The sequence below is a fragment of the Panthera leo genome, chromosome D2 (genome assembly GCF_018350215.1).
Source record: "Panthera leo isolate Ple1 chromosome D2, P.leo_Ple1_pat1.1, whole genome shotgun sequence".
Taxonomy (NCBI): domain Eukaryota; kingdom Metazoa; phylum Chordata; class Mammalia; order Carnivora; family Felidae; genus Panthera; species Panthera leo.
In genome coordinates this window covers 14,539,216-14,554,414 of record NC_056689.1, presented here as the reverse complement: position 1 = coordinate 14,554,414, position 15,199 = coordinate 14,539,216, and the positions used below count along the sequence as shown (strand labels likewise).

At 42.1% G+C, this 15,199-nt stretch overlaps 1 protein-coding gene across 1 annotated transcript; it reads left to right on the top strand.

Annotated features, from left to right (window-relative positions):
* Positions 1-10,018: 10,018 nt before the first annotated feature.
* LOC122202062 (cofilin-2-like) lies at positions 10,019-11,410 on the top strand. The gene has a single exon (XM_042908225.1). The coding sequence runs from the start codon at positions 10,052-10,054 to the stop codon at positions 10,550-10,552; it is 501 nt and encodes a 166-aa protein (XP_042764159.1). The 5' UTR covers positions 10,019-10,051; the 3' UTR covers positions 10,553-11,410.
* Positions 11,411-15,199: the final 3,789 nt, after the last annotated feature.

The window sequence follows — 15,199 nt, the reverse complement described above, 5'->3', positions numbered from 1 at the left end:
CTCTCTCTATCTTTCTCTCTCTCAAAAATAAATAAACATTAAAACAATTTTAAAGCACCTTACATACATTATATATTAGGTATCATGTTTAAGCTTCCAATTAAGCCTACAAGGAAAGTATTTTTAGTGTCTTCACATACAAAGGGATTTAGAAATGTGTCTATGATCACACAACAGGCAGGAGAAAGAGAGATTAGATGGACAGAGTTGGATCCCAACTCCTAAGGCCACCCTGTGCTCTCCACTGTGATGTATCCAAATTGCTACACTCATGCCAGCAAAAGCAAAGAAAATTGGTTATTCTCTATATAAATTAATTGCTGTAGATGCGACAAAGACTTTTGCTCTGACTTTGTCTTTAATCTGTGCATGTGTATTTATCAAAAGAGGTTCTTAATTTTTATCTAGTCTAATTGGTCAATGTGTTCCTTGAAAGCTCCTGATGCTTGTGCTTTGCTATCATTACTGCATGTAGAATGAGCTAAGGGCTTTCTATCACTTCCACGCTGCCATTTCTAGTCCTTTCTGGGTTCGTGCTTTCAACTCTCGTCACCAAAGCTCTGATCCACCAAATCTCAGCTAATTCTCTCACTTCCCAATGAGGATAAGGTTTCCTCCTTCTGGAGGTAAACCCTAGTGTTTGTGTCCTGTTCCCCCACCTGTTCCCTTCCTCCGCCCCTACCTTTCTGAATAACCCTGGTGTGACCCTGTTGTGCATGAGTCCTGGAGTTCTCCAGACTTGCTTTCCTTAGGGATAGCTATTTGCTTGTCTTCCTTTTTTTTTCTTCATTTTTTAATTCATCAGTTTAGGTTTTATAATGCTTCTTAATTCACATTTTTATTGGAGTGTCGTTGATACACAGTGTTACATTAGCTTTACATTAGTTTCAGGTGTATAACATGGTGATTTGCCAAGTGTGTATGTTACGCTGTGTTCACCATGCCTGCGGTCACCATCTGTCACCACACAAGCTGTTACGGTACCACTGACTGTCTTCCCTATGCTGCACCGTTTATATCCATGACCTACTCATTCCATAACCGGAAGCCTGAATCTCCCACCCCGCTTCACCCATCTGCCCACACCCTCCACTCTGTTCCCTCTGGCAGCCATCAGTTTGTTCTCTGTAGTCACAGGTGTAATTCTGCCTTTTGTTTGCTTGTTTGTTTGTTTTTTGCACACCTATTCATAGGTGTGATTCTGCTTGTTGCTTGCTTTGTTTTTTAGATTCCATGAGTTTAGGTGAAATCATATGGTTTTGTCTTTCTCTGGCTGACTTATTTCACTTAGCATGATATGTTCTAGGTCCATCCATGTTGTGGCAAATGGCAAGGTCTCATTCTTTTAATGGCTAAATAATATTCCATTGTGCATCTATATGTACCATCTTCTTTATCCATTCATCCATCAGTGGGTGCTTAGGTTGCTTCCATATCTTGGCTGTTGTAAATAGTGCTGCAGTGAACATAAGGGTGAATGTACCTTTTGAAGTCGGCGTTTTTGTTTTCTGTGGGTAATTACCCAGTAGTGGAATTATTGGATTGAATGATATTTCTAGTTTTAATTTTTTGAGGAAGCTCCATACTGTTTTCCCAATGACCATGCTTTTGGTGTTCTGTCGACCACGAAGTCATCACCCTATCTAAGGTCATCTACATTTTCTCCTGTATTATCTTCTGGGAATTTCATAGTTTGTGTTTCACATGGAAGTCTAATTTCTTTTTTTATCTTTATTTTTTTAAATGTCTATTTCTTTTGGAGAGAGAGAGACAGAGGCAGAGTGTGAGTGGGGGAGGGGCAGAGAGAGAGGCAGACACAGAATCCAAAGCAGGCTCCGGCCTCCCAGCTGTTACCACAGCGCCCGACGCGGGGCGCCAACTCACAAACTATGAGATCATGACCTGAGCCAAAGTCTGACGCTTAAACGACCGAGCCACCCACTGAGCCAAGAAATTAAGTCTAATTTCTTAACCCAGTTTTGCTAATTTACATACATTGAGAAAATCACTTATGTTGTCTAAATCGTCAAATGTATACATAATCTTATCTTAAATGTTTAATTTACTGTCTCTCTAGTTATTTCTTCTTTTTCTGTTCTTAATAGTATTTATTTGTACCTTTTCCTTATTTTTCTTGATGAGATGTGCCAAAACTTGCCTGTTTTATTGATTTTTTTTTTTAGAGAACCAGTTTTTGGTTCTTTTGACTAATTCCACTTTTTTTTTTTAGTTTGATTTACTTGTTTTTGATCATTATTAGTTCTGTCCCTATACTCTTTTGGTTTAGTTTGATCATCCTTTCTTTAGCTCTTTGAGGTAAATTCTTGGTTACTTTATTGTTAACCTCTTATTTTTTAATGAATGCTTATAAGACAAAATTTCCCCTATGTATCTCTTTGGACTAAACACCGTCTTGTCATGTAGTGCTCTCATTATCACTCATATTCACTTATAATTTCAGTTGTGGTTTTTATCTTAGAACAAGAGTTAGTTAGAAGAACACTTAGAAATTTTCCACGGGGTAGATGATTTTTGGTTATCCTTTCATTTTTAGTTTATATTATCATATAGTGATCAGAGAATGTGCCTTATTATCTGGTTTTTCAAATATATAATTTTTTTCTTTATGTCTTAATACATGGACAGTTTTTGTTAATGACATATGGTTATTTGGGGAATTATTTTTGGTTTTGAGGTAAGTTACATCAAATATGTGGGTGTGGGTGTATGTGTATATATATTTGTAAGCTGATGGTTTGGGGTATGTATTAAAACTTGTTAACTGAATTATGTGTGTACTTATTTTTAAGCCCCTTGATTTAATTTCTAAGACAGACGTTAAAAAAAATCTTCTTATGATTGTGGATTTGCCAATTTTGTTTGCATTCCTATCCATTTTGCTGTATACACCTATTTGCTTTGTTGTTAACTGATCAAGGATCATGACTGTTAAATATTCATTGGATGAATTTCTCTGAAATGAAATTAGTTTTTTGGTCTCATTTAATGCTTTCTTTTTTTAACTATGTTTTATTTTTTATTATAGATTTTTATTTTACAATTCTCATGGCATGGTTTTTTCTCATTCTTTGTATTTCAACAATTGCCTTTATAATTTTTAAAATATATTTGTTTTTTTATTATTGTTTTTAATATAATTCATTGACAAATTGGTTTCCATACAACACCCAGTGCTCATCCCAACAAGTGCCCTCCTCAATGCCCATCACCCACTTTCCCCTCTCCCCCACCCCCCATCAACCCTCAGTTTGTTCTTAGTATCCAAGAGTCTCTTATAGTTTGCCTCCCTCCCTCTCTGTAACTTTTTCCCCTTCCCCTCCCCCATGGTCTTCTGTTAAATTTCTCAAGATCCACGTACGAGTGAAAACATGATATGTCTTTCTCTGACTGACTTATTTCACTTAGCATAATACCTTTCAGTTCCATCCATGTTGCTGCAAATGGCCGGATTTCATTCTTTCTCATTGCCAAGTAATATTCCATTGTATATATAAACCACATCCTCTTTATCCATTCATCAATTGATGGGTATTTAGGCTCTTTTCATAATTTGGCTATTGTTGAAAGTGCTGCTATGAACATTGGGGTACATGTGCCCCTGTATCCCTTGGGTAAGTTCCTAGCAGTGCTATTCCTGGGTTATAGGGTAGATCTATTTTTAATTTTTTGAGGAACCTCCACACTGTTTTCCAGAGCGGCTGCACCAGTTTGCATTCCCACCAACCGTGCAAGAGGGTTCCCATTTAGGAGGAGGATGTTTCGAGAGAGGTTAGGGATGGGACACAGGCCAGAATACAAGAGCTTTATATTCCACATTAGCCATTTTGAACTTCGTTTTGATGGCAAAAGGCAGTATCTAAAGAGTTTTAAAAAGAAGAGGGATATGATCAGACTTACATTTGTAGAAAGAGTGTTCTGAATGCGGTGTGGAAAATAGATTGGAGGGCGGTAAGATTGGAATCATGAAAGCCAGTTAGGAAGATGTTGCAGGAACTCAGGTGAGAGATGATAAACCAGGGTGGCACTAGCCAGGATGGAGAGAAGTGCTTGGACACTTCTTGTAATAAGCAGGACTTGGGTGGGAATGGAGAAGTGGGAGGTAGGGGAAGGCAGAGTATGAATGGAGAGGCTGATGAAGGAGAGAGGAAAATAAGGAATATGATTTCCAAGTTCCTGACTCGGGTATCTGTCATTCCTCGAGAGGGGAATATAGCAGGGGGATACATGTGGGAGGTTTGGACAAAAAATATATTTGTTTCTAAGTATCGCTTATAAATTGGGTGTACCTGGACTTTCTTTTAGTTTTCGATCCGAGTTTTAACCTGGAAATTTAATTTCTTCGTGTATATTTTCGTTACTGATATGCCTGAACTTATTCCTTTCATTTTATTTTATTTTTATTTTTTAAAGTTTATTTATTTATTTTGAGAAAGACAAGAGTGCATGCACAAGTCGGGGAAGGGCAGAGAAAGAGGAAGAAAGAATCCCAAGCAGGCTGTGCACTGTCAGCACAGAGTCTACACGGGGCTTGACCCCCAAGAACCGAGAGATCATGACCTGAGCTGAAACTAAGATTTGGACACTCAACTGACTGAGCCACCCAGGCACCCCTCATTAAACAAGTTTTTATTAAATTCTATGTGCCAAGTAGTTTTGTAAAGCACTGGGGATGCATCAGTGAATATGACAAAGTCCCTATCCTCATGGAGAGACGATACACAAATAAGTAAATAGTATAATATATGTAATATAATTTTAGATGTTCATAAGTGTTGTGATTGAAATAAAGCAAGCAGGAAAACAGATTGTGACTCAGGGAGGAATATTGCTACTTGGGTGATCAGAGAAGTCCTCTTTTTTTTTTTTTTCAAGTTTTTATTTATTTTGAGAGAGACAGCACAAGAACGGGAGGGGCAGGGAGAGGGAGAGACAATCCCAAGCAGACTTCACGCTGCCAGCGCAGAGCCCGACACAGGGCTGGAACTCCTGAACCAGGAGATCATGACCTGAGTGGCGATCAAGAGTCGGACTCTCAACCAACTGAGCCACCCAGGTGCTCCAGAGAAAGTCTCTTCTGAGAGGTGACATTTGAGCAGAGACCGGAAAGACGTGAGGATGAATCATTTCAGATGTCTGAAAAAGCAGTCTTAGGAGAGCAGTTAGCAAGATCCTCAGACGGGGCTCAGTGTTATATGTTCAAGGAAGAAAAAAAAGAACTAGTGTGATCCGAGCAAAGGGCACCGGGAGAAATTGGTAGGAGCTGTTGGTCAGGTGGCCAGAGGTTAGATCATTAAAGGTTTCTAAGCCGTAGTGAGGAGATTGAATGTTAACATGAGCTCAATAGGAAGCCATGAGGGCAGATGGGAGCAAGTGAACAGAGAAAGGATATAAACTAGTTTTAACGAAACACAAGCAAGCATTCTGCCATCCATGTGGAGAACGGACTGCATTAGGCACTACTGAGTGGGAACAGTGGAAGCCTGAAACAGGAGGTTACTGCAGGTGGGGTGAGATGATCATCCTTTGGGTTTGCGGGTCAGTGCCGGAGGTCATGGTGCACTGAGCCTGCAGACAGTTGAAAGAAAAAAAAACACCCCAACAACTGATCTGTTACTCGAGTGGAACACTTAGAATATGATTTAGTAAGATATCAACTATAGTAATTAACATGTGTTTTAATGGAAAACTCAATCAGTTTTCATAATCGCAGTTCAGCATGTTGCATGCTAATTCGGTTATCTTAGATTTTCTTCAACTCCCTCATTTCATGAACTGCTTTAAAGTCTCTGCTTTTGTCTCAACCCCTGCTTTGCAAGGTTAAAATATGTAGATGTCCTCTTAGCCCCAAAGATCGGGGGGGTGGGGGTTATGGTTCATTGGAAGCATTTTCCTAAGAGACACCCGTGAGTGTTAAGCCCCACTCTCATGGAGCTCTCCATGGTCCAAAAGAAAAGCAGGCATTTGCTAATCTTCCTCTGAGGAAAGGGTTCAAGCTGAAATCATTTCATTATCTTCCTCTCTTAGGAAGTCAGCAGAAGCATGTTTGGCTAATTGCCATCTTAAAGTCAACGTTATGAACATTACAGTTCTGTCGGATAGACATGGGAACAATGAATTTGTCAAGCAAATGTGCTTAAAGCTGGTGAGGAGGTGTGATGTTGCATGCCTGTAGTAATGCTGGAAGCCGTAGGAAGAGTATTGCCCTCACTTTATGATTCACACCACTTTGAAAAGGCGTGGTGACATGGGAGAGGGCCACAGCGTTTGCCCCTCTGTGGCTCCTGTGCTCCTAAACGCGAAGATTTTTGAGTGCCCCTCCTCCACCTACACTCCACCCTGTGTCTCTGGTCACATCAGGAGCTTTCACCTCTCAAATACTTTTTCCAATAATCTATAAAATTGAAGAAACCTATTCCACATCCGTGCACCACATTTCAATGGGCTCTTGAGGTGAACAGTGCTTCTGTTTTTTATTGCAAGTACTAGACTAAGGCACACAATGACCTTCTCTTCCACAAGTTGGCGGGATTTGGTCAGATTTCAGTTGGGATCTTCCATGATGGCACATGTCCATCTGGGGTGGTGAGGGTGAGCAGGGGTTAACGGAGGTGAACTGCACGATAATGGCATCGGAACACAGTCAAGAGGCACCGGTCTTGGTTAATGTTATGCCAAGGATGACCAGATGCAGAAGGAAGCATAGAAAACTACAAAGAAGCATTTCTTGGGTGCCCAAAGCCAGTATCAATTTGTTTCCAAGCAAATCCCTTTTTTAATTATTTTTCATCAAATGCATAGGATGCCCAGCAGCATTCATTCACGGCTGAGACTTGACTGGTGCCACAGCAGACGGGACTCCACAGGTCCAGGGCATTGGGAGGACTCTGGTCCCCGAAGTGCCTTTCCCATGGGCTGAGGTCTCTGCCCCTTCGGAGGGGAGGGTATTGGGCTGATTAAATTTAATTCTGAAAATATTTATTAAGTACCTACCTGTTCCAGGCATGATGTGGAACCCTGAGGATGTATCAGTGGATACAACAGACAAAATCCCTCCTCTCGTGGAGCTTACATTCCAGTAGCTAAACAAAGAAAATAAGAAGCCTTATAACCAGAGGATGTCAGAGTTTTCAAAGGGCAGCAAGGAGGCCGGTGTGGGCACAGATCAGTAGACCTATTTAAGGAGAGTAGATAATGAGGTCAGAGAGAGCAGAAGGCATTTGGGGCTGCAGTAAGGTCTTCGGTTTTTACTTGTCTGAGGTAAAAACCATTGGAGATTTCCAAGCAGGAGACTAACATAATCTGACTTGCATTCTAATAATTACTCCACGTTACTCCGAGTGCTGAGTTGGCAATAGACTGTAAGGAGCAGAGCCTAAGGGTAAAATCAGGGGGGTGATTAGTAGGTCGGTGCAATAATCCAGAAAAAAGGCAAAAGTGACTTGGAGGGTCTGGAGGGGGTGAGAGTAGAAAGGTTGTAAGAAAGTAGAGCCAGCATGAGAAGGTTGTGAGGGAGAGGGAGGACCCAAGAATGACTTCTAGGATTCTGGCCCAAGCCACTGGGAGGATGGAATGGCTGTTCATGGAGAGCGAAAGACCATAGGAAGAGTAGGTTTTATAGTGGGAGGGGAAGACTGGGAGTTTGATCGGGGCGGGGGGCATGCTAAGCTGGAGATAGCCATTGGACACTCACGTAGAGATGGCCACTAGAGAGGTTTGGGCTGGAGACACACATGTTAGAATGACAGATGGGTGAGAAAGTTACCTCCACCCTATGCCCACCCCTTCAGAAGGGAAATCATGATTTTCCGGGTCTCAGGTTCCTAAATCTACACACTCCACTCCACTACGCCCGCCCCCAGCTGCCCCCACACTTAAGGCTCAGCTTTGTCATTATTGATGAGTTAGCAAGTTTTATGTTTCAGTATCATCTCCGTCCATCCTAAGTGCTGGGTGTTCTCCATTTCCTGCACCCAGGATGAACATCTAATCAAGATCTTTCCAGGTGTGTACCACGGATGGATCCCTGAAGAGATCTTGGATTTGCATCAGCAGTAATCGCAAGCAAACTTTTCCTTTGTGGCCCAAGGAGCCGAGAAGGAGAGATAATAGAGACATATGGCAACATTTCATTGTAGGCGTCTGCTGATAAAGGCATTGACTTTACAGCATGGGAAATGTCACCATTTCACAGTGAACTTTTAAGAGTTGAATGGGATAATGTGTGAGAGAGCATGTCTTTATAAACAGATGTGAGGGCTCCGAGCTGTCGGCACAGAGCCCGACGCAGGGCTCGAACCCACAAATCATGAGATCATGACCTGGGCCGAAGTCAGACGCTTAACCGACAGAGCCACCCAGGAGCCCCAGGATAATTCACATCTTAAGATTCGACTCCTTTCACCGATACGCTGAGAAATGACTGGACTGGATCAAGGTCACAGGCTATTTTGTGGCAGTGAAATTCCAGAGTCAGCATCTCCTGACTTTTCAGTTCAGTGCTCCTTCTTCAGTTTCAAATGGAAAATTTCAACATGCCCAACAGTACTAGTATTTTTAGTTAGGGCAAGCGTGAGTACGTGTTGCCGCATGTCAGGGTACAAATGAATAACTGTTAATCAGAGAAAGGAATTCGTTTCACATTTTGAAAAAAGTTAAATCAGTTTGCCAAATAGGCAGCTGGCACATTAAAATAAGCGTGTGAGTAAAAAAATGTCAAATGAATGTTTTTGATTGTCACAAGGAGGTCTGAAGACGTTTGGAAAGATGTTGCCGGAAGTAACCAAGTGTCTTCATTTTTACCCTATAACAAGTGTCAAAACTTTGATGGGTGAAAATATCTGACGAGCTGTAACAATGGTGTCCAAAGCAATAAAAGTAAGTAAAGATACAGACCCATTACACAGGAAAATGTTAGTGGTGTAGAAAGTATACCAGGATGGGGTGTAGTATCCTGGGAGTTCAAATACTTGGTTCTAGAGCTTGCTTCTCCTCTGAACCGCTGAGTGATTTTGAGTCTGCTCTAGCACCACCTGCAAAAGAATGAGTTGCCTAAGTGTATTTGAAGCTTGAACATTCTGTAATACTCTAGGGACAGTAACTGTAAAGACTGTGCCCTTCTTTTGGGTAATGGTGAGAAAACATGAAGCTAGAGTGCTGCGATGGTTCGTTTTATGTGTTAGCATGACTGCACGTGGGTGCCTAGCTATTTGGTCAAAAGTTATCATGGGTGTTTCTGTGAGGGTGTTTTGGATGCGTGTAACGTTTACATTTGTTAGACCGAGTAAAGCAGATTGCCCTCCACCATGTGGGTGGGACTCACCCAATCAGCTGAAGGCCTGAGTAGAATAAAAAGCTGACCATCCCCCAGGAAGGGGGACTTTGTCAGCCTGCTGGCCTTTGGACTCAGAGCAGGACATCAGCTCTCCATAATTGCATGAGTCAATTCCTTATCATAAGGGTCTTTCACAGACTCTTGAGGAAATGCCCAGAGATGAAACAAGAGGATTTTTGGTTTATTTTATTATCCTGAATATGATCCAAAAACGAAAACTAAATTATAATGACAGAAAAATTACAGTGTCTCAGAGATTCCAGAAACCTAATGTGGCAGAATTGTTAAATGATTTAATGTTGATTTATTTCTTTGACACAACGCATCGTTTATATAGATTTTACCTTCTACCATCAAATGGTCCGGGATTTATTATGTAAAAACCGAAGCATCTGAGAGATTGTGTATAAAGGAAAAAGACTGTGCTGTAACCCACTGATTTGCTTTTGTCTCCTGACAATTCTCCAAATGAGTGCATATTTGGCAAAAAGAAAAAAAAAAACCTAAATTGATTTTTATCTCAGCTTAATCAACCACATTTTAGCCAGAGCTTGCTCCAAATGACTTTTGACTATTTTCCAAACCCAAAGCCACCCTCCGTGAATAAAGATGATCGTTGCAGAAGCTATTGAAAAGTTTGTGCTAGACAGAGCCAGAGCCGGAGCCGGAGCCGCCGCCGCAGCCACAGCCGCGGACACTATGGCTTCTGGAGTTACAGTGAATGATGAAGTCATCAGAGTTTTTAATGATATGAAAGTAAGAAAATCTTCTACACAAGAGGAGATCAAAAAAAGAAAGAAAGCCGTTCTCTTCTGTTTAAGCGATGACAAAAGACAAATAATTGTAGAGGAAGCAAAGCAGATCTTGGTGGGTGACATTGGTGATACTGTAGAGGACCCCTACACATCTTTTGTGAAGTTGCTACCTCTGAATGATTGCCGATATGCTTTGTACGATGCCACATACGAAACAAAAGAGTCTAAGAAAGAAGACCTAGTATTTATATTCTGGGCTCCTGAGAGTGCACCTTTAAAAAGCAAGATGATTTATGCTAGCTCTAAAGATGCCATTAAAAAGAAATTTACAGGTATTAAACATGAATGGCAAGTAAATGGCTTGGATGATATAAAGGACCGTTCAACACTTGGAGAGAAATTGGGAGGCAACGTAGTAGTTTCACTTGAAGGAAAACCCTTATAAAATGCCAGTCAAGTGCCATCTGGATCTTAAGGAGCTTCCATTTCTCCAGCTCAATCAATTGAAATAGTGTTAGGTGTTTTTTGTTTTTGTTTTTGTTTTTTTTCTCTTCCCACTGGGTCCTTCCAATACAGTGAATGAAGGAAATACCATTCATGTAAGCAGCCTATCAGTGATTGCCATTAGACTGTTTAATACTGTTACTTTTATGTAGAACCCAAGAAATGCCTTCCCGTCATATTTTAGCCAAAACAACTGGTTATATGCCTCCCTTGCAGCAAGCACTACAATGAAAGTGATTGTCAATGTGAATAGCTTAGAATACTGCAAAGGGTAAGCTGATTGAATGCCTTGAAAGTATTATCCACTGGTCAGATGGTAAACTTTATTCAGTATTATTTATAGTTGCACTTGATTGCAGTTTTGTGAGGCTCGAGCATTCATACACCTCACCTGCCTTGGCAAGCCTATTTTTGTGACATGGCAGCACAGATATAACACTATGCATTGAAAGCACTTTTTTTGTAATGAGTTTAACTCACCCTCCCTCCCCCAAAAGGAATGCCAATTAGGTTTTGTTAACGGTGTCATCAACTTATCCTGGTACCTCAGTATTCATTCCTGTTACCTGCATATCTTAAAAGAAACAGCTGTTAATGCCTTTTTGTTTTCCATTGAGTGTACACTACTGAATAAGTGTAGGAGTTTATGTTTACCATGTAAGTTTTGCAACACTAAAAATATTTTGAATATCAGTCATGATGGCAATTTCTGTATAAAAGAGCCTTAAATGGAACATTGTTTTTGAGATCAAACTCCCTACCCTCACAAAAATGGCCACGTCGCAATAAAAATTGTGGCATATTAAAAAAAAAAAAAAAAAAAAAAAAAAAAAAAAGAAAAGTTTGTGCTATAGATTCTAACAGCCATTTTAAAAGCAAAGTCCTGGGGCGCCTGGGTGGCGCAGTCGGTTAAGCGTCCGACTTCAGCCAGGTCACGATCTCGCGGTCCGTGAGTTCGAGCCCCGCGTCAGGCTCTGGGCTGATGGCTCAGAGCCTGGAGCCTGTTTCTGATTCTGTGTCTCCCTCTCTCTCTGACCCTCCCCCGTTCATGCTCTGTCTCTCTCTGTCCCAAAAATAAATAAAAAACGTTGAAAAAAAAAATTAAAAAAAAAAAAAAAAGCAAAGTCCTCAAAATCTTTTAAGCAATAGCAGTGGGAATGAATTGAGACAACTCCCTCAAGGTGGACACTGAAGAAATAGCACTTATTTTGGGTATATATGTCATGAATACGTATATATATTCATATATATTCAAATATATATTTGCATAGAGCCTCTCTCTATATATATAGCCTTAAGTCACATATGCTTTCCTTGTCATGGTTGTTCTGTACTGAAATCACACCTGAGGTCCTAGAGCAAAGGATAGAAATAATGGAGATATGTTTGTACAATGTTCACCCCAGTGGGCATGAAACACAAAAGCCCAGGGAGGCAGTATGTGAAATTCAGTCCCAGTTTCCCAGTGCCTTGGGTGGGACATTAATCTTGCAATGAGACTGTAAATGGCTTTTAAAGCAATGGAGACATTTTCTTTTAGGAGCACCCAAGTCCTATGGTCTTCCCCTTCCACTAGCGGCCATGACGCTCTTGGTCTGCCTCCCATAGACAGAGTGAGAAAGCCTTGCTGCAGAAAACTGGGTCAGCTATAGGAACAGAAATATATGAGGTTCTAGAAATGCAGTTAGCAACTACAGTGCTTGAAAGTCTAAACTTGCAGAAGTAGCCCAAAACCTCTAAGGAATCTCGGTCATTAAGTAGCATATTGACAACGACACCTGAGCCACCAGGTGAAGGTGGACTAGGAGGGATTAATGGGAACCCTGGACTGGAGTGGCTACTGAAAAGGGTTCTGGAACCAGGCGACAAAGGGGAGGATGCTTGGGTAGGATCATTTCCCTGGACGCTGTTGGCTGGGGATTTCATCATGCCGGATAACACATGACCCAGGGTTATAGCTTATAGTGTTCGAATTTGTTAGACAGGTATAAATAGACATCGATGTGTATTGATATCCTTAAATTAACTGGTTTAATTAAATTAAATTATCTTTAAATGAATCCTCAATCTTTTAAAGTCTAATCCTTATAAAGTCTGGAATAACAAGAACCCCTTTGGCTACTACTAAATATTTCAGAGCTAGGTGGGCCCAGGTGGCAATGGCAGGATGGTGGGGGTGCTGAGGGGGCAGCGCCCCTTGGCCAAGTACCCAAGCACACGAAGAGAGCTGCGCGTTGCCCTATTGTGGGCTCTTGTCTTGCCCAATGGGACCCAGATATGAGGAATTGGTGGCCTTGCTTGAAACTCTGTTTTCTCCATTCCTTTCTCAGAAGTCAGAGCCAAGAATTATCATCGTACTTCTGTGGCTTTGAATAGATGCTACCCTGTTTGGGTGACACTTCTGCTCGTGAAGCACCTTCACAGTTCTCTGGGACTGTTCTCACTGGACGTCTCTCTCAAGGTCATCTTCCTTCTCAGAACCCCATCCTCCCCACCTCTCTGTATATGCGCTCCAAGCATGTGGGGGGCAGAGTTTTCTCTACACCTGCCCCCTGGCAGGAAGCATCTTTACTATCCAGTGCTGTGTAGCCCCACCAATGTAACCAGAGTTCCCCAGCCTTTTATTAACTCCAAAAATAAGACCTGCTTGCAGAGCCAGCTCTATGGCCAAAGAGTCACCCAAAGGCCATGCCATCATTAGAAGAAAGTTGCTCTGAGAGACCACAGAGCGCTTGGTCCACGTTGTTGAGCCGCATGAGCCGGAATGACACGCAGGCCCACCACTGAGCTCTCCTATATTCTGACAGGTGCCAGTTCGTGTGGTTCACAGCAGCTGATTTCTTACCTTCGGCCTTTCCATTCAAACCGTGCACGTAAAGACACCATTAATGTCACATAAAAATCAGCTCATATTTGTGAAGATATTTAGAGATTAAAGATGGGGCTTAAGGTCTGTGGATTCTACCTCTGGCCCTGCTGTTAAGGTGTGGTTGACCCCAGCCAAGCTTTTGACCCTCGGGAAGTGAGTCTCTGTAGGGATAATAGGTTGTTCTGTTTACCGATAAATCTTAATTGTTCAGAAGCCAATTATTTTGCCTCTGCAATGTCTTGCTTATTCTTCCTCTTGGCTGCCTATCTCTGGCAGTATTTCCCCTGATGATTAGTAGCGTAGGTCACAAATTTTCCACTCTACCCTCTGTTGTGCAGAGAGAATCGTCTTTGGTGATTATCTCCCCTCCTTTCCAACTCACTGGGTAGCGGGGAAGCTTAAACCTGTTTTTAATAATCTGTCTTTTCCGTTTTAAATGGCCTCCGTTTGTGTTAAAATGAGTGCTTTCAGAATGCTAGACTTTGTCCTTCCCCTCTAAGGAAGTATCTTAGACAGTGTTAACAGTTAGTTGACAGTGTTCCTGATCGATGCAGGGTTCTCTGGATCCCTTCCCGTCTCTGTCGCAGAATAGCGGGCTGGGCGGGGACCACCATTTTCTGAGGTCAGCGGGCCTCATTGGGCCAGGTGAAATAGATGCACTGCCACTGACCACTGACCTTGCCTTCCCTCTTCTCACTGAGAGTCCCATCCACAGTGGGCTCCTCTCGCAGACCTTAAGACCCTGCCAACCCAGTGGTCTTCTCAGTACTGGGGCTTGTGGCCAGCAGTGGGCAACAAGGGGCTAATGCTTGCATTCTCTTTCGCTCTCTCAGGCTCCTTTACCTGGAAGTAGTTTGCAACGCTGGATGTAGCACAAATAACTTTTACCTACGTTCTCACGGGCTGCCAGGAGTACCGAAGGCATGTTGTCTCCTGTATTAGAAACTCATAACCTTTCTTTCTTATGCCCAGGGAAACATCCACAGGCCAGATGCTCTTGGTGGCCCCTATACTTAGCAGGGAGTTTTTATAGCACCTTGACCCCATCCTTGGAGATGTAGCCTGAAGTCTGGGGAGATATGGAAATCTTGATCTTCAAGTTCTTTGGTCTACTCTTGTCTCCGTCTAGCCTCCCATGATGGAGATGGGAGGCGTGCCTCTTCCTTCCATTTAGACAAGAGTTCCCTGCCAGTGTGCTGTCTTCCTCCTTTCCACCATGACACGAGTCCTTGCCCCTCCCATAGAACTCTAGCAGAATGACCGCCAGGGAGTAGTCATTTCCAGAAGAGAGGAGTGGAAGGCAAAACACATTGGGTAAAATTATCAAAGGGTAATCTTTGCTATATCCAGTCTTTATCAGACGGACAAGGGAAGAAGAAAAGAGCAAAAATCAAAGGAATTTGGTTCCTTACCACTGTCCTGTTGAATGCTTTGATGGGACATTAATTAAAATTGTTGGCTTAAATGACATTTTAAATAATGTGAGAATTCCACTGTGTATACATCGTCTCTTTCCTCTTCTCTGGATCAGTTGGTTATGACCGCGCTTTTAAACAAATCGGTAAGATAGATCGTTGAGATCCTCATACTGGAAGACGACGACTCATCAATAACGGTAGCAAGGAAATGGAAGCAGCCGCAGACAAAAAGGAATGCTCATGCGGGTCCAGTCCCCGGCCCGTCAGTGGATTTGGTCCACAGAGAACATGCTGCTGGGAC